The following is a 26634-nucleotide window of genomic DNA, read 5'->3' as shown; positions in this document are numbered from 1 at the left end:
GTATTCTTACCCAAACAGTTTCCACAGAACTCCCAGTCTCTGAAGCTTCAATCTCTGTGCAGATATACGCTTTTCTAACATACAATGCAACACCTCCTCCTCGTTTATCAAGTCTGTTTCTTGCAAATAAGTTGTATCCTTTTAGCCTTTTATTCCAATCATGTGTATCGTCCCACCAAGTTTCAGTGATTCCAATGACATCATATTCCTTTTCCTGCATTAGTAGTTCCAATTCTCCTTGTTTGTTGCCCATGCTTTGTGCATTTGTATAAAAACATTTTAGTTTGTGATTGGTTTCTCTTCCTCCCATATTTTTATTATTTAGATTTTTTTGTCTTTGTTCTTCTTTTCCACTTCCAGTAGCAGAGATCTCAATAGTATTTGTCAGCTGTATGGCTTTTTCTGGCCTTTTGCTTCCCTTCCCACATTGTTCTAGTTTAAAGCTCTTCTGATGAGTGTAGCAAGGCGACTTCCAAATACATGTTTTCCAGTCTTCGTAAGGTGCACCCCATCTCTAGCAAGTAGTCCATCGTATAGGTAATTCATTCCGTGATCCAGAAATCCAAATCCTTGTTGACGGCACCATCGACGTAGCCAGTTGTTCACCTGTAGAATCTTATTCCACCTCATTGTTCCATGGCCATCCACTGGGAGGATGGATGAGAAGACCACCTGCGCTCCCAATTCTTTCACTTTCTTGCCTAAGTCTTCAAAGTCACTGCAGATGGTTGCCAGGTCCTTTCTTGCGGTGTCATTTGTCCCCACATGTATTAGCAGGAATGGGTAGTGATCTGTAGGTCTGAAGAGTCTTGATATCCTGTCAGACACATCTTTAATTTTTGCTCCTGGAAGACAGCACATTTCTCTTGAGGTTATGTCTGGTCTGCAGATAGCGGCCTCTGTTCCTCTTAACAGGGAATCCCCCATGACCACCACTCTCCGTTTTTTCTTCACAACATTCTTCTTTCTCCATCCAGGAGGATTCTGAGGGCTTACAAGGTCATTCATTGCTGGCAAAGTCTTATCTTGCTGTATTTCTTCATGGTTCTCCTGTGTGAGAGCCTGGTACTGGTTCCTGAGCAGTATGGGTGCTGACTGCCTCTCGATCCTCCTGCTTCTGTGGGTCACATGCTTCCATTCCTCTGTTTCGTCAGGTGCAGTTCGAATTTCTTCTCTTTCTGAATCATGAAGAGATAATTCTGCTCTGTCTAAGAACTCTTCACCTTCCTTAATGATTTTCAAGGTAGTTAACCTCTCTTCTAGATTTCGCAACTTTTCCTCCAACAGGGACACAAGCTTGCATTTCTGGCATGTGAAGTCTGGCTTTTCCACTGGCAAGTCTGTGAACATGTAGCAGGATATGCAGCTCACCAAATGGCTCCTGGACTCTTCCATGTTCTTATTGTTAATGTTCTGAAAACAGTGAAAAAAGCTTAAAAAAAAAAAAGCTTCAAAATGCGCGCGCCGGTAGGCGCGCGGTTTACCGATGTCCTCTTTTCAGCTCCAACAGCCAAAATCCAGTGTTCTTTGAGCTCGCGGAGACTCTTCACTTACCCCAAAATGCAGTGGGAATATGCAAATTATCTCCTCAGGACTCCTCCCCTGGTTTACCGATGTCCTCTTTTCAGCCCCAACAGCCAAAATCCAGTGTTCTTTGAGCTCGTGGAGACTCTTCACTTACCCCAAAATGCAGTGGGAATATGCAAATTATCTCCTCAGGACTCCTCCCCTGGTTTACCGATGTCCTCTTTTCAGCTCCAACAGCCAAAATCCAGTGTTCTTTGAGCTCGCGGAGACTCTTCACTTACCCCAAAATGCAGTGGGAATATGCAAATTATCTCCTCAGGACTCCTCCCCTGGTTTACCGATGTCCTCTTTTCAGCTCCAACAGCCAAAATCCAGTGTTCTTTGAGCTCGCGGAGACTCTTCACTTACCCCAAAATGCAGTGGGAATATGCAAATTATCTCCTCAGGACTCCTCCCCTGGTTTACCGATGTCCTCTTTTCAGCTCCAACAGCCAAAATCCAGTGTTCTTTGAGCTCGCGGAGACTCTTCACTTACCCCAAGATGCAGTGGGAATATGCAAATTATCTCCTCAGGACTCCTCCCCTGGCTTTCAAATTACTAATCATGTTTATCTGTATCTTGACTGGAAAATAATTTGGGCTTTGTAGCAGTGTGCAGCACTGATCCTATTAGCCCATCTATACTAAGCTCCACTAGATTTAAAATTAATAATAATTTTTAGCTGCATCTAGCCCGGAAAATAATTTTGGGGCTCCGAGATGCGCAAGACACATAAGTGCCTTCTTGCTGCACTACCTGCAACATGACCCTCATATTGTCAGAATTCGAAGTAATCATGACTACTGGGTTGCCACACTCTTAGATCCCCCAAACTTTTCGATCAACCTTTTCATTTTAATAAAGACCAAAAAAATGGTCATTTTTGAAATTATAAGCATTAGCAGGTTATTGGAAACTGAAATCAAACAGTTTTCAACTCAAAACTTTATTATAGGCGATGTTACATTTTCACATAGGACCCCTTGTTCGAAAGGAGCTTCTGAACTCTCTCGTCCATTGAATTTGTCAGGTTTTGGATGGTTTCTGCTTCAATTGTTTTGCATGAGGACAGAATACCCTCCCAGAGCTGTTGCTTAGATGTGAACTGCCTCCCGCCATCATAGACACTCCTTTTGATGATGCTCCAGAGGTTCTGAATGGGGTAGAGGTCAGGGGAGCATGGGGGTCACACCATAAGTTTGTCCCCTTTTATGCCCATATCAGCCAGAGATGCAGATGTTTTATGTGCAGCATGAGATGGTGCATTATCATGCAAAAAAATGATCTTGCTGTGAAATACATGGTTCTTCTTCTTGAACCATGGCAGGAAGTGCTGTTTGAGAAAATCCACATACATTATGGAGTTCATCTTTAGCTCCTTCAGGGATCCTAAAAGGGCCGACAATCTCTCTCCCCATGATTCCAGCCCAAAACATTACTCCACCTCCTCCTTGTGGGGGTTTTTGCCGTGTTTGCGTGGGGTGTCCATCAACCAGCCATCCTCCACTCCATCCATCTGGACCATCGAGCGCTGCACGGCACTCATCCGTGAACAAAACAGTTTTGAAATCAGTCTTCATGTAATGTTTGGCCCACTGGAGCCGTTTCTGCTTGTGTGAAGTGGATAGAGGAGGTCGACAGGATGGCATATGCACAGCTGCAAACCTCTGAAGGACCCTGCATCTTGTTGTTCGGGGGACGTTGGAGGCACCAGCAGCTTCAAAAACTTGTCTGCTGCTATGACAAGGCTTTTTTGCCGCTGCTCTTTCAACCTGACGTAATTGCCTGTAGGAAAGAGTCCTCAATTTGCCCTTATCAGCACGCACACGTGTGTACTGTGAATCAGCTACATACTTCTTGATTGCCAAGACACTTCATCCTGATCATCGCACAATGTTGATTGTAGTCATGCCTTGACCTAAACACTCCACAATTTGTTGCTTCTCAGCAGCCGACACATCCTTTTTCTTTCCCATTTTGGCAGAAAATGTAGGCTGCTTAATAATGTGAGACAGCCTTCTTAAGTAGTCTTGCCTTTCATTGGACACACCTGCCAAACTAATTAGCACAGGTGTCTGCAATTGCTTACAGTGATATAAAGAGCCCTGACACACATCACCATCAATGAGTTTAACTGACAAACAAACAAATTCTTCCCTTATCACTCCTAAACACTTTTTGCATAATAATTTGGAACACAGTGTACATGTGCTCTTCCACAAAACACCAGTGGTTCACGTAGTGAATCTTACAGTTCTAACTTGCCAACCGTGGTCTGTATGGAGTTGTTCAATAAAGGGCCCAAAATTAAGATAACATAGATGGGAGGGGTCTCTATGAATAGGAATTCCTAAGTATTTGATACCCTGTGAGGGCCAGGCAAAGGGAAAGTTGGACTGGATGGAATCCTATATGGATTTGGGGAGGGAGACATCGAGGGCCTCAGACTTCGCTGCATTGATTTTAAAATTTGACCATGTAACAAAGTGATCTATTTCAGCCATAACAGCAGGGATGGATATATGTGATTGAGTGATATATACTAGTACATCATCAGCAAATAGAGAGCACTTGTACTCGGTGCCTCCCACCTCAATCCACCTAATATTGGGGTTATGGCGAATTGATGAGAGCAGGTGCTCCGTCACTAGGATGTATAAGAGAGGGGACAGAGGACATCCCTGCCTTGTCCCATTGGTGATTGTGAAAGGTGATGAAAATGTTCTGATGCACCCCCTGGGCCTTGGGACACCCGGAGCCGGACCCTTTTTGGTGGATGCTGGTGGTTGTAGTCTTCGTGGCGGCGACCCGGTTCCGTGGCTCAGGGTGGTCAAACCAGTGGCGGAACTATTTATGTGGTTTTGATGTTTAAATGTCCGACTACGCCACCCGTGGATTGCGGTCAGAGTGAACCGCCGCTGCAGGGCAGACCGCTGAGGCTGATGTTGTGGGTGCAGCAGAGCGTAGCATAACTCCCCACGGGAGGAGTATAGCCTCAGGGCAGTGTATGCGGAGGATGGGGGTGATGGTGCAGGGCAGCAGCAGTAACGACACGGAGTCAGTGATGCAGTCCAGGGCCTTTACTCACAGTTCTTATTATCCAGACCACGTCTGCAGGTAACGGCTGCCCACGTCGTACTGTGCTCACCAGGTGAGGGGCTCAGACAACTCCCAGATAACTTTGGAGCGCTTCACATGACCCCCTTTCTGTGTCCTTTGTCTGGCCTTTCTTACCAACCCTTCTGTCCGGCTGCCTCGGGCCTCCTCTTGGTAAACTTGGCGCCAGTTTCCCTGACCCTATGTGGTGCCTTCCTAGCGGGTGTAGCGAGGGGCTGCGCCACATAAAATGTCACAGCCTCCGGTTTCTAGCTGAGGGTCATTTCCCGCCTCCACTAGTTTCGGGGACCGGTCTCCCCCTTTGGCCTGACCCCTCCACGCAGGTGGATTCGGGCGTGTGGTGGCGACTCACCCGCCCGCACCCCTGGGATCCCTTCATTCCTCCTTCCTGGAGCCTTCTCCGCTCCTCTTCCTTCCTTCTCCCTCTTCCAGGCCTGGGCCTCTGTTACTAGGCCCGCCTCCGGAGCAGAGCTCATGCAGAGCCCCTGCTCCCTGTCACTTCTGCTCAGACTTCTCTGTACTGAACTAAGTTGGTGCCCACCTTTTATACTCCCTTCTCAATGCACCCAGGCACTGCTTCCTCCCTGCTCCTGCACTACAGGGTTCCCCTTCCTCGTTGTTCCCTCCCCCCACTCCAGCCAGGGACAGGGACTGTCGTGCCCATCTCAGGGGCATATTGGTCGCCCTGCCCCATGGCAATGTGGTGTAATGCATGCAGGTGTCGGGGTCCAGATCCACACTCCATCCTTACCTGAGAGTGAGATATCACACCTCTGGGTGAGGTGCAATACCTCTGTAGCAACCGAGCCCTCGGGGTGCTACAGTTCCATTTATCTTCAGCCTAGGTGACGTATCGCGATACAGGGACGTGATTTTGGCTATAAAAGGGTCCCCTAGACCCCTACCTCAAGCTTTATAAGAGAATAATATATGGCGTGCCAGGAGACTCTATGGAATGCTTTCTCAGCATCCAACGAGAGTATCTAATTACAAATTTTTAACTGCATCTAGCCCAGGAAATACTTTGTGCCTAGTAGCAGTGTCTGCTAGTCCACGGATTATCCCAGCTGTTAAGCAAGCTACACCACCTGTAGTTTGGACACTTAATTTTTTCAAAGGAAATGCTTCGGGCCCCCGGGATACTCAGTGAAGAGCATCGGGAGGCAGCCCAAGGCACAGGGGCTGGGACTGGCGGTAGGACGCCTTGCGGTGGACCACCAAGCTCGATCCTTATAAAAACTTTTTAACTGCAGCAGCTTTAGTGGACGCTACTGGAGCTGGAATTCCCGCAGCTGCTGGCATCAGACTTGCCCTCCAATAGATCCTTGTAAAAGGATTTAAAGTGTACTCATTTAAATTAGAGAGACAATTTAAATGAAAAAGCTTAGACCTGCCTCCACCGCAGGGGGGCTCGCTCGACCCACCAGCGGACAGGCACCAGTATTGGGAGAGGGGGGCTGGCCGTCAGGGTCCACCGCAGCTCTGGCACAAACACGGCGACACGGAGGTCGCACGGGCAGGAACGGACTGGCCGTGTCGTCTTCGCACTTTTTTGGTTTTAGAAGGGCATGACATGCCTATATCTGTGTCTTCCCCTCCTTTTACTCCTCCTCCTCTTTTCTTTTCGCATGACTATATGTACTTGTCACTTTTCCATGTGTTAGTTGTGTCTTCTGAGCAGTTTGTCAGCTTTTGGACACCTTTGAAGTGTTTTAAAGCAGTTTTCCATTCATCAGCCTCCTTCACTCATAACAAATTGTATGCCCCCCGGAGATCAATTTTAGAGAACCACTTGGCCCCACCAACTGGTTAAACAAGTCAGGAATTAACGGCAATGGGTAGGAATTGAGTACGGTAATCTTATTAATTTCACGAAAATCCAGACATGGACGTAATCCCCCGTCCTTTTTTTTAGCAAAGAAAAATCCAACTGCCACAGGTGACTTAGAAGGTCTAATGTGACCAGCAGCCAAGCTAGTCTGTATGTAACCTCCAAGGCCTTTCTTTCAGGAATAGTCAGATTAAACAAGCGACTCTTGGGAAGAGTAGCTCCAGGAACTAACTTAATGGCGCAATCATAATCCCTATGAGGAGGTAAAACTTGCGACTCCTCCTCTGAAAAAAACCTCCAAAAATCTTGAATAGGTACAGGTAATTCCCCTTTTTCCATAGCCGCAATGTGACCATTACAACATTTATCATAGCACTTCGGACTCCAAGACTTAATCACATTAGTAGACCAGTCCAGTAAAGAATTGTGCAGTTTTAACCAAGGCAAACCTCAAACAACCGGAGAGGGTAAATTATCTAATACAACCAAGTCCAAAATTTCTTGGTGAACTCCATTGATATTGAGGAAATGCAGCAACCTTGTGAGTAATACGTTTCAAGGGAGTGTTATCAATTGCAATCACAGAAATAGGTGATGACAAAGGTTTGGATTTCAATTTAAGGTTTTCCAAAAACCCTTTATCAATCACATTAAGTGTTGAACCACAATCCACAAATACCTGAAATTCAATCAAATTTTCCTGCAAAGTAGTACTCCCAGAAAGAAATACTCCTGCAGAGCGTAAACAAGCTATACGGGCATACCTGACTTTTTTTTTCTTTACTTAAACGAAGCTCACAATACTTAATCAAATGGTCAGCTTTACCACAATAAATACCTCGGCGAACCTCCCGTCTCTTTCCTGAGAGCAGAGTGACATCGCCCCAACCTCCATTGGTTCTCCGCCGTCAGAGCAGATTTTCTGGGGACTAGGACCTGACATTACAGGAGTCTTTACCTCATTTACCCTGGACCTCAGTCTCCTGTCCACATGAACAGCTAACTGAATGGCATCCTGCAGAGTCTCAGGTGCGGGGAATGCAATTAGCAAATCCTTAACCCTTTCACTCAGACCAGCAAGAAATAAACATTTCAGCCCAGGATCATTACATTTAACTTCTGAAGCCCATCTCCTGAAGTGTGTGCAATAATTTTCAACATCACCTGACCCCTGATTCAAACGCCTGAGTTCTGCTTCAGCAGATGAGACTCGGTCAGGATCATCATATAATAGACCCATAGCAGAAGAAAATTCTTCAACAGACCTTAAACACGGATCATTAGGTTGGAGAGAAAAGGCCCACCCCTGTGGTTCATTGAGCAAAAGTGACATAATAAAACCAATGCACTGTGATTCATTCCCAGAGGACCCTGGTCTCAAACGAAAATATAACAAACAAGCATTTTTAAAGGAAAAAAAAATCTTGCTGTTTACCATAAAAAACATCAGACAGTCCTACCTTGGGTTCAACAAAATGCGCTCCAGAACAGCTACTCACGTGTTGCTGAAGCTCGGCCACCTCCAGAGACAATCCCTGCAGGCGTTGAGTCAAATCCTGGATGGAAACCATACTGATCCCCGAATTTCTTTCTTTTTCGTTTTTTGGGCTGGACTTATTGTTATGATCTGCAACATGTACTAAGAAAAGATAGGGGAAGGCTGTCCCTACAGTAAGACTAAGCTGAATCCCTACGATGTAGCGAGCTGCCTATTCATAGCGAACAGACCCGCCTTAGTCCTCGGCTAGTCTGAACGAAGACCTATAGCATAAAGGGAGGAATCCCTAAAAGAACTAAGGACTGGGACAAAAATGGGACACCTCCTAAAAAGAGAAGTTGTTGCAGAACACAAAAAGACAAACTGACATTAAGGTACTAGAGGTCCCAGAAGGACCAAACGAACTGACAGAAAGGCACCGAAGCACCAGGCTAGAGAAACAGTCAAACACTGAAGTCCAGCACAGCCAAAAGGGCGGAGCTGGAATATAAAGGCAGATGGTCACGTGACCGCAAAACACAAGATGGAAAAAAAACAAACAGGAAGGTTCTGACATCTTCTAAGGGAGAACGTTTTTCCTTCAAAAAGTGTCTCCGATACATTGTACATATTGTAAGGCAGCGCTAGTCATCATACTGGGGGACACTCGCATCACCGGGTCAATTAAAGCACACCAGCCACGTTTTTCCAGTTTTCACACTCCAGCAGTTTATTATACAACATATCTGCTATTGTAGCACCCTGAGGATTCGGCTGCTACAGGAGTATTGCACCTCAACCCAGAGGTGTGATATTCCACTCCCGGGCAAGGATGGAGAGTGGAACTGAGCTCGGTAGGCTGCATGCACTACACACATCCCATTTCCGAGGAACAGGCCGACGGTACTCCCACTTAGAAATGTGCAGGTACGACCGAGTCTGTTCCTGGCTGGAGTGGGAGGGGGGTGGTACATCCCAAGTAGTGTAGGGGCAGATAGGGGGAGCAGCCTGGGTAAAGATAGGAGCTCATTGGGTGCTGGTCACCTGAGCTCACACATAGAGGGTGTATATAAGGTGGGCACCAACTAAGAACAGGGTCAGATGCAGAGAGTCAGTCGGTTGCAGAGAACAAGTCAGGAGCAGAGGAGAGAAGAAAGACCCAGAGTGAGAGAGGAGAAAAGAGAGAGACCCAGAGGCACAGAAGAAAAGGACTCCAAGATCCCAACTAAAATCCCCGGGTGAAGAGTCGGCATCAGGGTACCGGAACCCAAGCTGGTGGGGGTAAAAACATTCCCCAGCCAGAGACCGGAGACCGTGGGCAGCATCTGCCACGGTCACCCACCACATCCACCCCGAAGGCACACCACATGAAGGGTCAGGGAACCCAAGGCCAAGGGTGTCCCAACAGAAGGCCCGAGGGAGCTGGACCTAGGTGGATCACTGGTGGGGACGGCCAGAGAACGGGACAGAAAGAGAGCTCAGGGCCACGCTCCGGACTTGTTTGGGGGTTGGCTGGATCCAGGACCTGGTGGACGCAGCACGGCTCGGGTGGTCACTCGCAGCTGGAGTGACCAGTACAACATCTGCAGTAAGTAAACACCCTTAACTGCACAACCCGACTCTGTCTTCACTGCCGTCTGCACTACACCACCACAACCCCCATCCTCTGCACCTGTCCCCTCTGAGGCTATACCCCTCCCGTTGGGGGTTATCCCACCAAGCTGCGCACCCACCATCAGCCTCAGCGGACCCTGCTGCAGCGGCGGCCACAGTGACCGCATCACAACGGGTGGCGTAGTCGACACAAAAGAACTCTTAATAACATCTGTAGGACTGCCACATAACACTGAGCTTGACGCCCTGGGCACGGGCCGGGTCACAGCCGCTCGGAGACTACAACCCCCCATCTGATCCGGTGCCGGGTATTCCCCTCAAAAAGGAATATGTCCCAGGGGGCGCGTCACTATAACCGAGTCCAACTCAGTGGCTCGCCGACATATTACACATATAGTGTCCAGGAGCCTTTCAAGTGGCAGACAGGCCCACTTGGCTCCAGTTACAGCCTCCAGCAAAGTCACTTATATCATTGTCCATATAACACAGTGTTTAACATTTGCGGGGTTTTAGCTGCTTTAGAATTGTTCTGCCACCACTGTGGCTTTACGGCTTCCCAGATGGGGGTCTCCAGCCCTCGTTCCTTCAAAGGCTACTGGTATGTGGTCTCACCTCACATCCAGCCTTTGCCTTCCAGGACTCTTGCCTTCCAAGCCTCTGGCCCTCCAAGGCTACTGGGATCGCTTACACCTAAGGATCCAGCCTCCGCCTTTCAGGCTTCACCAGGCTTCAATAGGCCTCACTAGGCCTCACACTCTAGCGGTGTCCCACACGGGAACAGGCCTCACGCCTTACACACCCTGTCTCAAAACTACCAGGGGTTTTTATATCTTCCAACGCACACAGGACCTGTGCTGATGTCACAGTCATGTGATCAGACATTCTGTGTGCACAGGACCTGTGCTATGTCACAGTCATGTGACCAATCACCTGAGGGGGGAGGTACATTATCAGCCAAAACACACCCTGGACCATTACAGTTATGCCGCAAGCCGCTGCATTACAATATAGACATGAAGAATTCCTGATCTCCTGCCTTTATATATAATATAGAAGAAGCAGCAGATTGTCTAACCTGAAAATAAAAGGCTAGGTCATTTAATTAAATCTGTAATTCTTCTCACCCCAACATCTGTCGGGGAGGATTTAGGAGGTCCCCATACACATCAGATAGTCAGCTAATCTCATCAAAATTGGTGGGTTCAGCCAACTTTTGTGTAGTGTGTTTCCATGCCCTAAATTTGCTGTTGCACAGTTGCTCATATGCAACTAATGACATGACTTTAAGGGCATGTTCATACGACGCGTTATTGCAGTCTTTTTTCAAAAATTTTTTGCCACAAAAAAACGCACTATTTTACTGTATCAACAAAGTGAGTGAGATTTCTGTAATTTCATACCCATGCTGCTTATTTTTTCCTTACATATTTGGAACAGTTTCAAATCTACAGCATGTCAATTCTTTCAGCGTTTTTTGCATTTTTCACTTAGAATGGAAGAAAAAAATGAATCAAAACAGGAATCAAAAAACACACTCAAAAACGTGTGTATTTAACGCAGTGTTTTTCCTACCAACACTCCAGTATTTGCAGCAGATTTTTCTGCTACAAATACTGGACATGTGCACATAGCCTTAGATGCGTCTTAGTGGGTCATACTTGATACCAACACTCCAGTATTTGCAGCAGATTTTTTTGCTACAAATACTGGACATGTGCACATAGCCTTAGATGCGTCTTAGTGGGTCATACTTGATCCAGCAGTCAGTGAATCATTGCTCAGAGCTTTATGTTCGTATGTGATATGTAGTTTACACGCTTGTTTTTAGCCAATCAGCAATGGTAGGAAAAAAAACAGTTATGCACTTTTCATATTGGACCAGAAGGTGGGGTACTCACAGCCTATAGATAGCAAGATACTACATGAGTGATACATACTTCTTAACCACCCTAAGAGCCGGTACTGATATAGCACACAGTTGCCTTCATAGCAGCATCATTTCTTTTAGGTACTTGTACTTGCACACATTTTTGAAGGAGCTCAGTAGGGAGGTTGGTTCAGACTTCTTGGACAATAAGTACCCACAGATATTCTGATTAATGGCTTCCTCAGTGCTGACAAATACCGGCAGATATTTATCCATTATGCTATATCATCAGGGAGGTGTCTGATTGACTCCAAATGTATTCTGCTTAATGACATTCAGTTAATGTCATTAAGAACGATATTCAGCCTAAGGAAGAACAAGGAGTCCTGGAAGTGATGATATGGCCCCCAAAAAACATGATGTCAGTATCATAGAGTCTGTCTGCCATTACATGAAGAGACAGAAGGATTTGCACAAGAACACATCTACAGAAGATCTGTGGGTTAGTTATCTAAGATGTCTGGAACAATTTCCTTGCCGAGTTCCTTCAAAAGCTATGTACAAGTACCTAGTTTCATGATTGTAAGAGACCATGGGCTCCAAAAGGCTGCCTTCGAGAGACCTTCACAAGCCACTCGTTTGGCAGATTCCAGAGGTACCCCAACCTTCATCCTTTAACCCCTTTACAGGGATCTGGTCTTACAATAGTGTTCAGTGGACTGATTCTACAGAAGGGTTGCCGTCGGAAGGAGCGAAGCAGAGGCAAGAAGGGTCGCAGAGCAGGGTCCGAGGCAAGAGGTCACGTCAGGAACAGAATTGTAAGACAAGACGATAGACAAAATTCATGCCGAAGTCAGAAAACAGCAGGAATCAAGAAAACAAAAGAATCAGGGACAGACAATTAGCCTCATAGATCCCTAATATAGCGGCACCAAAAAGTCCCATGAATGAAACAGATTGATGCTGTCACGCATCACCCGCAACAAAGACACGGAGCTATCTAGTGGCAAAAGCAGGAACAAAAGGGACAGGCATCGGCACAAGTGTTACAGTACCCCCCCTTTTACGAATGGTCTCCAGACGCTTAGGACCAGGCTTACCAGAGAAAGATCGATGGAACTTTCTGATAAGATTGTCAGCATTGATGATATTAGCTGACACCAACAATCTTTGCTCGGGTCCATAGCCCTTCTAATGACCAAGGTACTGCAAGAATTATCTTACTATCCTGGAATCAAGGATTTTTTACACTTCATACTCAACTCCAACCAACACATGTGGATGAGGGTTATCAACAGGGTGCACCGGTAAAAAGTGATATATATATTATACATATATATACATATTATATACCAGAACATCTACTTACCTATTACATTTAATGTAAGGAAATCACTGTAATCTCTCCACTTTTGGTCATAGTATTGATAACAGTAATAATCAGTAGAGTTATGTTCCTGTACATTTGTCAGAGTAAAGTTTTGTTCGTTCACCTTTGTGTTTTCCGCTATAAACAATGGAGCGCCGTTCCTTAGTAAACTAAATCTTCCCTGATTATATGGGGATGAACATATGATTGTTACGTTACTTCCCTTCTGGACTACTTTGCTTGGAAATGCTTGAATTTCTAGTCTCAATCCTGCAAAAAAAAACCTCAGAGATAACAATGCAGAAAATAATGGATGGTGGTACTATGCAAACACCTTAATGATATAAAAAGCTGCCTGGTCAGTATTTGTGATATGCAATGTTTTTTAAAGACGCAAGGTCTGGAACGCGTTTGCAAAGCTAATACCATATTGGTTGTGACTTTTGAATATAAAAGTTTTTAATATTTTTCAATAAAATTCAAGTTTTTACCGGATCTTGATGCTGGAGCCCTCTTTTTTTTCCCTCTACGGACATTTATTTTACACTTAAATCCCTATTTATTTCATGTCTTCATCTAATCTTTTTTATAATATGCTTTAATTAAAAATTCCCTACCATTCCCTCTCTACTGTATCTAATTGAATTATTTATTTTTTCTACTACTTCCTCATTCATGACACTATGTTTGAGAATGAGAGTGCATGATGAGATAGTCAAATGTGTTGTTATTAGGGGGTGGAGGTCACTGTCCCATCCTCGGCCTCTCCCTGAAATGAAGCTTCATCAGTAGCTCCCGTTTCAGTGACTGGGCTAGTCCCTGCTCTTCTGAGCATGCATCGGTTTTTATTTCTGATGAATGCTCAGGAAATTCCTGTCACTGTGCACTATGCACTCAGTTGCTGGCTGTGATCAGTAGTAATGAGCCGGCAAGAGAGCGCTATGTCAGTGAAGGTTGTATGGAGAATACCTAGCATACAGAGACCAGAGTCGCTTATGCAAATGACATTACTTACTGGTGGAGTGCTGGTCTGTGCATTTCATGCATGCCAGTATTCTTCTTACAATGCACATTGACAGTGCGCTCTCTTGCCGGCTCATTACTTCTGATCAGAGCCAACAAGAGAGCAGTGTCACTGTGCATATTGCATGGTGACAGGAATCTCCTGAGCATATGTCGGAATTGAAAAGTGTGGTCAGTAGCGCAGGGACTAGCCCAGCCCCTGAAACAAGCATCATTGATGAAGCTTCATTTCAATGAGGGAGCAGAGGCTGTGGCTGTGACCGGAGCCGTTGCCCCCTAATGACGACTTGTTTCACTATCCTTGAATGCACTGCGATTCTCAAATGAAGTATAATGAAAGATGAAGTAGTGAAAAAAATAAAGCCATTAGATTGAGTAGAGAGGGAACTGTATTGCCTTTAGAAGTAAAAAAAAATTTAGCTCCAGACCACCGTTCTAAAGATCAAGATTTTTTGTTTCTTAGAATAAAGAATAAAGAAAATAAATGCACTTTTAATTTAAAAAATGTATTTTAAATCATGTATTTGTGTTGTTTTAGCTGTATATTTTATTTATTTATTTTTTTAAAGTTTGTTTAATTTTTTTTACTTTTATTTCTTTTTACTTTTGTCCTATAAATGTTCTGTTTCTTTACAACTAGAAAACGATGGAATTTAATTATAATGAAATATGACTTATAGTGCAGTAGTGTACTAATCATAGCATTTAAAGGGCTAAGTGTCACCTGTTGATGTACTATCACAGAAGACGAAACCCTCAGGAGTGGAGTGTCCAAAAGTGTCCAAAGAGTCATTTTCAACACATCAATGCCAGTATGGCTGTTGCTGTGCTACTGTGAGGTGTCTTTGTGGTCTGAACGCGCTACCATGGCTGCAGCGTTTCCGGACTTGTCTCCCATCGAGCACATCTGAGACTTCATTGGTCGGTGATTACTCAGGAGCTGCCAGCAGCAGATCTTGATGATTTTCCCAAGTGCATTCAGCGTGAGAGAACATTCCTCAGACAACCATTAATAACCATATGGATGTAGGTGTGGGGATTTCTGCAAGAGGCGTTCATACTCAATACTGAGTTAATACATATGTTTAGAAAATTTTGTTTCTATTTTTCCATCATTTGCAAATCAGTAACAAGTCTCCACCTCGTGATTTCCATAATTCCACGCCTCTTCTTGGTGTTACAATTTCAATGTCGAGTAGTGTATATATTACTTAAACATTGACATTTGTTCATTAATAACAAAAATGAAAAGATTACATGTACTCACCCCAAGCTAACTGTAATGCTGGTAACATATCTAAAAAGGTAAAATATGTTCAATTAAAAAGAGATACCAGCAAATGTTGTAGTTTAAACCAAAAGCATAAATAAAAAAAATGCAAACAACATTGTAATTTAACATGCAAGAAAACCACAGACTAAATAAATGACCAAAAAAACACACGTTACTCAACCACATTGTGGGAACAGCATTTAAAGGGGTTGATGATTGATGATCTATTTTTATTACACTGTAGGTCATCAATATGAGATCGATGAGGGTCTGACATCAGGCCCATTCACCTATCATCTGAAATATTTACAGCAGATACAGTAAAAGTAATGTAAGGGGTGAAACACACACGCTTTGTGGCCACTGCTAGGTACTGGCCCTTACCTCTTATTTGCTTACATAGGAAATAAACATCAGTACTTGGCAGCAGCCATTAAACAATGTGTTCCCCTACACCACTTAAATCTGTCTCCTGCCGGTGAGGAGTTCAGCTAATTGGAGATGTGCTCTGTGTCAGACCCCCAACCTTCTCATAATTTCTAAGTCCCGAATAATATTACAAAACTACTTTTGGAAGTGAAGCAAAATACAAGGATAGATCCTTCACAGTTTAGTTTACTGATCAGCATAAGTAGAGCATTTCATCACAATATTACAGAACGGCAAGACAACATTATAATCTTATCTCCGAGATATGAAAATGTTGCATAACTTTTTAATGTGAAATATTTAAGTGGTGCGCCAGACCATTAAATCAAAAACCACCTTGAGGATCGCAGAAGGTAAGAGATTCGCAAGCCCAACGGCTAGAGCTGGAATGACCTGACTGATGGAATTTAATCTTGCAAATCAATCAAATAATCTTTAGAAAACACATAAGAAACACCTATTTAAGGCAGGCCCTGAAAGAACCTCTGCGCTACAAACATGAGCTTCCTTGAGGTTAAGGCTGAAGCCCGAGTACGCGAGCAGGAGGCCCGGAATGTGGTGGGTATGGTCCAAAGCCATGAAGCAACCACCTTTTGGGCTCCCAATGCTGAACCAGACTGGGTCTGTGAATTATGGCAGGAGATGAGAGAAATCAGGGGGAAGCTATTGAGTCTAAGAAAAACTATGCCAGAATCAAACTCCGCACCCCAGTATGAACAGTGACCAGAAAGGAAGTACCCACCTCATGGAGGGCAACAATTCCGGTCTACATGCCAACCAGACAAGCGCAGAATTGATTGTTGGACCTGTGGAGGAATGGGACACCTGTCAAGGGACTGCCAAACCAAAAACAATCACAAATGGGGGAGACCATTAAACTGAGGTGCCCAGCAGTGTGCTCCCTGCACATTGTGGTGGCCAGGTCCTACTGCAAGAGGCCTGAAAGCTCCAAAGACATCAACTCCGAGAGTCCCACTACGTGGGCTGAGCTGAATGGACAGATTATTCGTTATCTGATGGATATTGTGTCACAGGTTACTACCATGCTAGAAGCTTATTTCAGTCAGTGATTCCCAAATGTCACCGGATTGAAGGGGCTCAACCATTCGACTGATGGCTGCAAACAAGTTACCTATCCCAGGAGCAGAGATGGTGTGGATGGACATACAGGTATGTGTAACATACCTGGCGGCGTCCTTGCATAGTGGTCCATCTCCCACTGTGCAAGAGCGCGCACTTGATCTCCAGTCCAGAATGTCTCTCTGGCTTCCCTCCATGCTGTCTGTTTGTGTCTGTTTGTGTCTGTTTCTGCTGCTTAAGGGCGGCGCCCGATCACTTCCTGCTTTTTGTACCTGCTGTGGGTCACACCCCTTGTGCGTCCTCAGCCTATTGCTGTCTGTCACCTGGTATTTAACCCAGCTGCTCCAATCAATCCCTGCCTGAGCATCTTGCCCTGTCAGTTGGCTTTTGTCTCTGACATGCCAGGTCCTGTCTATGTTACCTGTCTTGCAGTTTCTGTTCCCATGTCTGTACTGTGTCCTATCTGTGTACCCTAACCTGCAGTCTGTACACGTTCCTTGCCTGTTCGTTCCGCCTTCCTGGAGGCTGTATTTCCAGGCCAGTCTGAACACACTCCTTGCCTGTTCGTCCCGCCTCTCTGGGGGCCGTATTCCCAGATCCGCTCCTGTATCCCGCTGCAGTGTCGGTCTCCTCCGTACACTCAGTTCCAGTCTGAACTCTCTCCTATCCTTTACCTGTTTTGCCTCTATGTCCGTTCCTTTCCTTTTTCTGCAGAGTCTGAACTTGTACCTAACTCCTGCTTGTTGTCTCTGTACTCCCGTTTGTGAGTTTGTGGTCCACTCGCTACTTCACTGCAAGTACCCTGTGGGTATCTGGCTCTGCCTTTCCCTTCCTGTCTGTTCCGTGTGAACAGAGCCTTGTCCCCCCGCTCTGACTCCTTTGCTCACTGCTCCGGCAGTCTCGCTCCACTCTGACTCCTTTGCTCACTGCTCCGGCAGTCTCGCTCCGCTCTGACTCCTTTGCTCACTGCTCCGGCAGTCTCGCTCCGCTCTGACTCCTTTGCTCACTGCTCCGGCAGTCTCGCTCCGCTCTGACTCCTTTGCTCACTGCTCCGGCAGTCTCGCTCCGCTCTGACTCCTTTTCTCACTGCTCCGGCAGTCTCGCTCCGCTCTGACTCCTTTGCTCACTGCTCCGGCAGTCTCGCTCCGCTCTGACTCCTTTGCTCACTGCTCCGGCAGTCTCGCTCCGCTCTGACTCCTTTGCTCTCTGCTCCGGCAGTCTCGCTCCGCTCTGACTCCTTTGCTCTCTGCTACGGCAGTCTCGCTCCGCTCTGACTCCTTTGCTCTCTGCTCCGGCAGTCTCGCTCCGCTCTGACTCCTTTGCTCACTGCTCCGGCAGTCTCGCTCCGCTCTGACTCCTTTGCGCACTGCTCCGGCAGTCTCGCTCCGCTCTGACTCCTTTGCTCACTGCTCCGGCAGTCTCGCTCCGCTCTGACTCCTTTGCTCACTGCCCCGGCTGTCTCGCTCTGCTCTGACCTCTTGCTCACTGCTCCAGGCGGTCTTGTCCTGCTCTACTCTTGCTCACCGCTCCAGGCGGTCTCATCCTGCCCTGCTCTCGCTCACCTCTCTGGGCGGCCTCACTCTGCTGTGTTTGTCCGCCACATCTGTGGTTCTGTTCCTGAGTCCCAGTGTGTACTGGGTCCTATCCCGCCTGTGTTCCTACCTGCTAGTGCCTCCCTGTCTGCACTCTAGCTGTGCTTGCCTGTACCCCCCTGCCTGCATACCCGCCTGCCTGCATACCAGTCGTGCCTGCCTATACCCACCAGTCTGTGCGCCAGCCTAACCAGTCTGTTCCTGTATTCCCCTGTGTGGGTCAACAGCCGTGTCCGGGGTCTGTCCTGGAGTAGCACCTGGTCCCTCTGCTCGGTTCCTCCTTGGTGCACTGGCGTCGTATGCCGTCGTATGACCCTGGTCGGATCGGGTGAATACCTAGTTACGCCCCTCCAAGCATTCACTCTCCGGCACGGTCCAGTGGAATCACACGCACATGCCGCTCAGCCCGGGCGTGTGCATTACAGTATGTAGACGGAATAAAGGGAAGAAGGGTATCGAGATGGTGAAGGGCACCATCTGGAATGGGTTAATAGTCACATTGGGGATGAATGTCCCAAAGGAAGTAGGGCTGTTGTTGGTGGATGGCCAGAGAGTGAGCGACTAGAGACAAGCAGCACAGCAATGCCCTAGCAGAAGAGTATTCCAGCTGCTGATCCGGGCCAGTCAATTTCAGAGGTCGCCAGTCACCTCTCAGGCCCTAGAAGAAGTAGTGGTACCTGCTACTACTGCCATGACCTTGCCACATGGCCAGACTGTGCTCACTATGACGGTCCGGGTCCTTACAACTTTGGAAGAAGTGGAAGTGAAGGTTGAATTCCAATGGACGGGAGAAGTGATGCCAGGACTTGCTAGTAGCCTGCACACCAACGACAGCACCAGGGACTTGTGTTGGAGAAATGCCTTAATTTCAGTGGAACAAGCCTGCGGTTGACTCCCGAGAAGGAAATGGCATGATTTTACGTGATGCAGGAAAACCTCACAAGGTTAGATACTGTGAAGTTGATTCCAATGGTCCTGCATTGTCCGAGATTCGTACCCTTTGCCGAGGATAAAAGAGTCCCTGTCGGAGCTGAAGATAAAACCTTGAAAGTGCCACCCGTTTCAGAAGGAAATACACTGATGAGCAAAAGGGTAACAATGTTTTGAACTTTTGATTCTAGGCTCTGTATCTCACCATCCACTACTGTTTCAAACGTGAGACTACCATCATTTTATAGACAATTATCTTGGCTAGCTCATACATGAATTTGACTAATTTTTGCTCCTGGTGGTGTAAAAATCTTTTTCTTCCAGTTTACTGCAAAATACAACCTGTTTTCACATTCTCTAATAGCTCAATGTATTATTAGGTAGATTCCCAAGCGAAAGGTCACTGGTTCGAATTAAGGAGCAAACATGAAGAACATTTCCCAAGAAAAGAGAAACGGCATCATCCAGTTCACCGATAGCGTGTCTCCCGGCCAAGAAAATTACCAAACTGCATAATTTGAGTGCCATGACAGTTGGAAGAATACAAAATGAAGTCCAACCATCCATTCAAAAGCTAAGAGGTGGGCGTCCAGGCAAAATATAGGAATCAACAAACCAGCTCATCACAAAGTCTATCAGACAAACATGGCAGTGGAGGTGGCTCATATGCTTCGTAAAAGTGGGATCACAGAAGTCCATGCAAGCACTGTGGCCCAAAAAAAGGTGAAGAAGCCTCGACTTCACTATCGTCATAAGAAGCATCGTCTCGAGTTTGCAAAAAAGTACGAAAAGTGGACAGTAGAAGATTGGAAACGGGTGATTTGGAGAGATGAGAAAAAAACTCAACAGACTAGGATCTTATGGGTGCAAACGGGTCTGGAAGAAACAACTGAAAAAGGGACTAACAGATCGAGAAATTGAAGGAACTGTCAAGTTTGGTGGAGGAAGCCTGAAGATATTGGGTTGTTTCATAGTTGGATACTTAACCAAGATCAGTGGTGGTGTCAATGCTGAGCTATATGTGAGTGAGTATCCTACAAGATGTGTTACTTCTATATACCAAAACACAAAAAATAGTGCACAAAAGTCATATTTTGTTTAAATTCATTAGATAAATAACATAAAAACAAATTAAGAGCAGAGTAACCAAAATGGAGGACCACAATAGCAAGTAGTAATATAACTTATAAGTAATTGTATATGCCTCCCAGTTCCTCTAGTGTCTGTCTCTTTAAGTAATCCATAATATGACCAATATTGGAAAAAGAGCACTTACATCTTGTGATGAGGAGAAGTGTAAAGCTGCTGTGTGGCGCACACATAGGCTACAGTTAGGTCCATATATATTTGGACAGAGACAACATTTTTCTAATTTTGGTTCTAGACATTACCACAATGAATTTTAAACGAAACAATTCAGATGCAGTTGAAGTTCAGACTTTCAGCTTTCATTTGAGGGTATCCACATTAAAATTGGATGAAGGGTTTAGGAGTTTCAGCTCCTTAACATGTGTCACCCTGTTTTTAAAGGGACCAAAAGTAATTGGACAGATTAAATAATTGTAAATAAAATGTTCATTTCTAGTACTTGGTTGAAAACCCTTTGTTGGCAATGACTGCCTGAAGTCTTGAACTCATGGACATCACCAGACGCTGTGTTTCCTCCTTTTTGATGCTCTGCCAGGCCTTCACTGCGGTGGTTTTCTGTTGCTGTTTGTTTATGGGCCTTTCTGTTTGAAGTTTAGTCTTTAAGAAGTGAAATGCATGCTCAATTGGGTTGAGATCAGGTGACTGACTTGGCCATTCAAGAATATTCCACTTCTTTGCTTTAATAAACTCCTGGGTTGCTTTGGCTTTATGTTTTGGGTTATTGTCCATCTGTAGTATGAAACAGCGACCAATCAGTTTGGCTGCATTTGGCTGGATCTGAGCACACAGTATGGCTCTGAATACATCAGAATTCATTCGGCTGCTTCTGTCCTGTGTCACATCATCAGTAAACAATAGTGACCCAGTGCCACTGGCAGCCATGCATGCCCAAGCCATCACACTGCCTCCGCCGTGTTTTACAGATGATGTGGTATGCTTTGGATCATGAACTGTACCACGCCTTCGCCATACTTTTCGCTTTCCATCATTCTTGTAGAGGTTGATCTTGGTTTCATCTGTCAAAAGAATGTTCTTCTAGAACTGTGCTGCCTTTTTTAGATGTTTTTTAGCAAAGTCCAGTCTAGCCTTTTTATTCTTGATGCTTATGAGTGGCTTGCACCGTGCAGTGAACCCTCTGTAGTTACTTTCATGCAGTTTTCTCTTTATGGTAGATTTGGATATTGATACGCCTACCTCCTGGAGAGTGTTGTTCACTTGGTTGGCACTTGTGAAGGGGTTTCTCTTCACCATGGAGATTATTCTGCGATCATCCACCACTGTTGTCTTCCGTGGGCGCCCAGGTCTTTTTGCATTGATGAGTTCACCAGTGCTTTCTTTCTCAGGATGTACCAAACTGTAGATTTTGCCACTCCTAATATTGTAGCAATTTCTCGGATGTTTTTTTTCTGTTTTTGCTGCTTAAGGATGGCTTCTTTCACCTGCATGGAGAGCTCCTTTGACCGCATGTTTACTTCACAGGAAAACCTTCCAAATGCAAGCACCACACCTCAAATCAACTCCAGGCCTTTTATCTGCTTAATTGAGAATGACATAATGAAGGGATAGCCCACACCTGTCCATGAAATAGCCTTGGAGTCAATTGTCCAATTACTTTTGGTCCCTTTAAAAACAGGGTGGCACATGTTAAGGAGCTGAAACTCCTAAACCCTTCATCCAATTTTAATGTGGATACCCTCAAATGAAAGCCGAAAGTCTGAACTTCAACTGCATCTGAATTGTTTTGTTTAAAATTCATTGTGGTAATGTCTAGAACCAAAATTAGAAAAATGTTCTCTCTGTCCAAATATACTGTATATGGACCTAAGTGTATATATCCTATGTAGCCGAATTGTTGTATTTCCATTGTAAAATAACTTACTGTCTTCCCATTGTTTGCCTGTATAACACAATCAACATTTGCCAGATATGCAACAATTGGAGTGCCTGACCCTGCCCGACCCTCCCCCTATGCCCATATCATGAATATTTAGGTTATATGGTTGTAAAGGTGTTAATGAAATGCATTATTAGTTATAATTTAGAAAAAAAACTGCTGAAAAAGGTGTAATTTTGCAGGATGACCGTTTGGCAAAAATAGTCTATTAACATACATTTGACTATTGGGTAAAACAGTGTATACACCAGAAGGAGGTTCCCTGCTATATATGCCAAATGCACAAACAAAGACAAAATAAAAAAAGACAATTGTACAATCCAACAAAAAGACATATTATTACAATAACAAAACAATGGAATATAATAACAATCTATATGATCGTTATGCTGCTCAATCTACTGTGTGCAGATTGATTTAAACATATCCTATTATTTATAAGACAAGCTTCTACTTACATATATATGTTGTGAAGAAATTTGAAGACATCATGTACGAGAAACAGAAATCAGAGGAACCCTTTGAAGATGCCAGAGAAGAATGAGAGAAGTTCTCCAAATAAAAAGAGAAAATCACCACTTTGAATTTACAGTTCCTGTTCTTGTTGTTTTATAATACACCGAAAATGTCTCACATCTATAAATAAATGTTCTTTCCACCCTCAAGTTGTGATGCCCTCATTTTAGAGAAAGTGAGGCATGTTACTTTAGAGAGTGCATAAAATGTAATTATACCTGGGCAAAAGAGCCTTAAAGAGCTCATAAAATCACTGCCCCTAGTGAGAATATAATATAGTGAACTGAGAGAGGCATGGGTTATTGTATGCATAAATAATGATGACGACGATGTTCACTGACATGATAAGTGCATAAACAGTGCAGCCCGAGGCTCAAGCCAAAGCTTCTGCCTGCCATACAAGAGGTTGTGAGTTTGAATCCTGTGGAGGACCAGAATTCAAGAAACGCAAAGAATGTATGTATGAAGAGAGCGCAAATGTGGCACCCCAGGGGTCTGGTTGCCACAGTAATAGAAATATTATGTCTGGGAGCAAGTGGGAGGTTTCTCTGGTCAGGAGCCCTAAGCATGCAACACCGCCCACCCAGACCTGGGTGGGGAAGAATTTGCCCTATATAAACTGGGTCTGGGGCGGGATTAGAAGTGAAGTCCCAGACAGAGACGCAGTCAGGTCTGGAGGACAGCAGACACAGGGAAAGTGACAACAGGAGCTCTGTAGGAGCAGGAGCAAGTGCCAGAGGCTGGAAGCTAGATAGCTCGCCTTGGCTGAAGACACTAAACCCGGACACGGAGTCCGAGGCTGTGGGGACATCCAGGTCCAGCAGCAGAATCCAACCGGCAGGGGATTCCATGTCCTTTGGCCATAGAAGCCCGGAGGCACGGTCACAAGCAAGGGACCAGCACCGCCATCGTGAAGCGGAGGCTAACGGAAGGCCCCAAGTCACCGGCCATACGGGTGAGCACCACACGGTATACTCAGGGACGTGGGCTAGTTCTACCCGCATAGAGCAAGGTAGCCAGGAAAGAGTGCAGATAGTCGGGGAGGCCTACAACTCCACCTGGCCAGGGGAGATCCTACTTGCTTACAGACTGACCAGGCCCCTACTGCTAACCAGTACTCCCGGGAGGGTCTGCGTTATACCATCAGTAAAGACCCTGAACTGCACCACACGTCTCTGTGTTTCATCGCCGCACCAGCACCATTAGCACTGGGACGCTCACACCATCACTCCCATCATCCACACTAGCTGCCCTGAGGCAATACTTCTCCCGTGGGGAGTTATCCCATACTTGGCTGCTCTTACAACAACAGCCTCAGCGGTCTGCAGCGCAGCGGCGGTCCCCACTGACCGCAATCCACGGGTGGCGTAGTCGGACATTTGTTATCACACCCAGACTGCCACTGGTTTGACCGCCCTGGGCACGGACCGGGTCACAGCCACGGAGGACTACAACCCCCCAGCGATCCGGCTCCGGGTATCCCCTACACAGCACAGGCCCAGGGGGCGCGTCACAAACAAATGACAGGTGCCGGACCCTCCACGAAGGCCATGTGTTGGAGAAGGATCTGAATAATTACTGCAAAGTCTGAACCAGCAAACCAGACAACATCACTGTTCTGACCCTAACAGATTCATCAAATTACTGGTTCTGTGGAAACAGAGTTAAAGTTGGGACATAACTCTGACCATTGGGACATCCCTCACAATGTGTACTGTTTTGCTAGATTTGGGACTGTTGGGAGGTATGGTAGTAAGTGCTCACAGTGACTAAAACCTTTGGTACCATAGTACCCGAAGATTAGCTCAAGCAAGAGATTTATTTCACACTTCATGTATTTGTCTCAAAATTGTTTTTCAGAAGCATGCACCTCCCAACTACCTGAATTTTTGGGGCAGACCTTATCGCTTGATTGATAATTATAACTAGTGGCATTGTTGTGCAACAGGCCCGAACCGTGCGTTCTCCGATTGCTGGTGTCCTAGGCAACAATAAACAATAAAAAATACAATTTTAAAGTATGCTCATACTAGAGTAGAAAAAATAGGTTCCATTCTTATCCAGATTAGTGGGAAGTGTGAAATCTGTATGGTATTCCCGTATGTAATGTGAGTACAATTATTGTGCAATTATTTTCTTGCATGGCAACTGTATGCCATCCATATGATATGCATATCCAATCACTATGAAATGCGTTTTTTAACCATCTTTTCCAAATTAAAGACACTAGTGAAGGGCCTGTATGATTGATAACCCTATAAAAGCACACTAATAAAGGTCAAACCTGGGAGCACATACATATTGTTCGGTAGATGTCCATATAATATTCTTCTACCTGCATATTATATTTCTCCTACCTGCAGATATGCCCTTTAATAAATTGTCATTTAATCAAACTGACCATGTCCCTTTTAATTGGGTGCTGTCCCTAGAATTTGGAAAAATGTACCAGTCATTGTGGATCCGAGGAGGCGGTGCAGAGTATGGGTCCATCAAATTCACCGACTACACTCTATATGTAAACGGCGATGATAAAACACACCTTTTATTATACCTCATTAAAAACTTCAAAAATGAGGGACAAGAATATAAAACCAACTACGGCAGGTGAACATATATGTCTGCGAACATCCTATGCAAAAAGAGGGGCTCAGTAAGTCACTGAGTCACTGGAAAGGGTGAAAAAAAAAAATGAAATTTACAGTAATATATACATAATAATGGTTGAAACCACCTTATATGAGGTCAAAAACAACATAGGAAAACTTGCACAAATCAAACATCTGTATAAGAGTTCATATCATGTTTGCAGAAATTGAATATGGCAAAAAAAATGACTAACAATATGTATGGGTCTCTGAAAAAATGCACGCAGCATTCCAATGGGTATGTACAGAAAGTAATTCTTATAAGGATCACTGAAAAAGGAAAAAGTGCCCCTAGTATATAGTAGCATAGATGGGGATTTAGAAAAGGGTCTGTTAGAGTCTTAAATGCAATAGACAGCCATGGTGCCACTTAGTAGATAATAACTGTGAGATAGTGACGGACAAATCCACAAGAGGGAGCTGAAGATTTAGACCATGATGAGAGGTACCATGTGTCAGTCACTTGATAGAAACATGATGGAAAAAAAAGAAGTTAAGATGAGCCACAGGGTGGATACAAACTAACTGACCTCTAACAGAAGACAACCGAGTGTGACATGAAGATGCACTTACCAGATTGCATATAGTACACTGCATGTAACAGTACTGTGGGAAATATGGGTTCATGCCAATAGGATTTGCGCTGGTGTGCCTGGTGCCTACATGTTGTTTTTCACCGCATATAAGGTGGCTTCAACCATTATTATGTTTATATTACTCTAAGTTTAATTGTATATTTCACAGTAACATATACTCGGATTTGTAAGATTGTAACTTTTTTCTGTTTGTTTATTGTACCCCTTAGTCTGAAAAAGGTCCTTTAGACCGAAACGTCACTGTTTTTGGATTGCTTTGCTAAAAAATTTAATTTTTTTTCTGCAACTTAATGAATGCTGGATTCTTTCTTCAATGAGAATATGGAGTGGTATCTAGTGATGAGCGAATATGTTCAGTTAACCGATTCGGTGAGTATACTCGGGCGAGTATCTTCAGCGTACTCGGTGATATGTTTGAATGACTCCCGTGTGCATGATTTGCGACTGTTTGACAGCCCTTAAAGAGGATCTCACCAGGACAAAAGTGGCCAGCATTTACTCTTATGTTATTGACTCGCCCCCTGGGCCGTGGGGTACTCGGTAGACGGGCCGGTCGATGCTGGGGGATGTCACAGTGGCAGTGACCCGGTCCGTGACCCAGGGCGGTCAATCAAAGGGAAAGTAAAAGGGGAATAAAGTTTTTAGAGATAATGTTCGTGACG

The 26634-nt window shown here is 45.1% G+C and overlaps 1 protein-coding gene across 1 annotated transcript in view; it reads right to left on the bottom strand.

Moving 5' to 3' along the window:
- LOC141173171 (leukocyte immunoglobulin-like receptor subfamily A member 5) overlaps positions 1-22788 on the bottom strand; it is a 54819-nt gene extending 32031 nt beyond the window's left edge. The window contains exons 1-3 of the mRNA XM_073657804.1: positions 22671-22788; positions 15133-15162; positions 12843-13112 (exon numbers count right to left, since the gene is read on the bottom strand). Of these exons, the coding sequence (XP_073513905.1) occupies positions 12843-13112; positions 15133-15162; positions 22671-22704 (334 nt within the window). The 5' untranslated portion in view covers positions 22705-22788. The remainder of the gene's footprint in view (positions 1-12842; positions 13113-15132; positions 15163-22670) is intronic.
- Between the last annotated feature and the right edge of the window lie 3846 nt (positions 22789-26634).

This window comes from Phyllobates terribilis, unplaced genomic scaffold (genome assembly GCF_046119375.1).
Source record: "Phyllobates terribilis strain yellow unplaced genomic scaffold, ASM4611937v1 Scaffold_12__6_contigs__length_324123572, whole genome shotgun sequence".
Classification (NCBI taxonomy): Eukaryota; Metazoa; Chordata; class Amphibia; order Anura; family Dendrobatidae; genus Phyllobates; species Phyllobates terribilis.
This window is presented reverse-complemented; position numbering and strand designations above follow the sequence as displayed.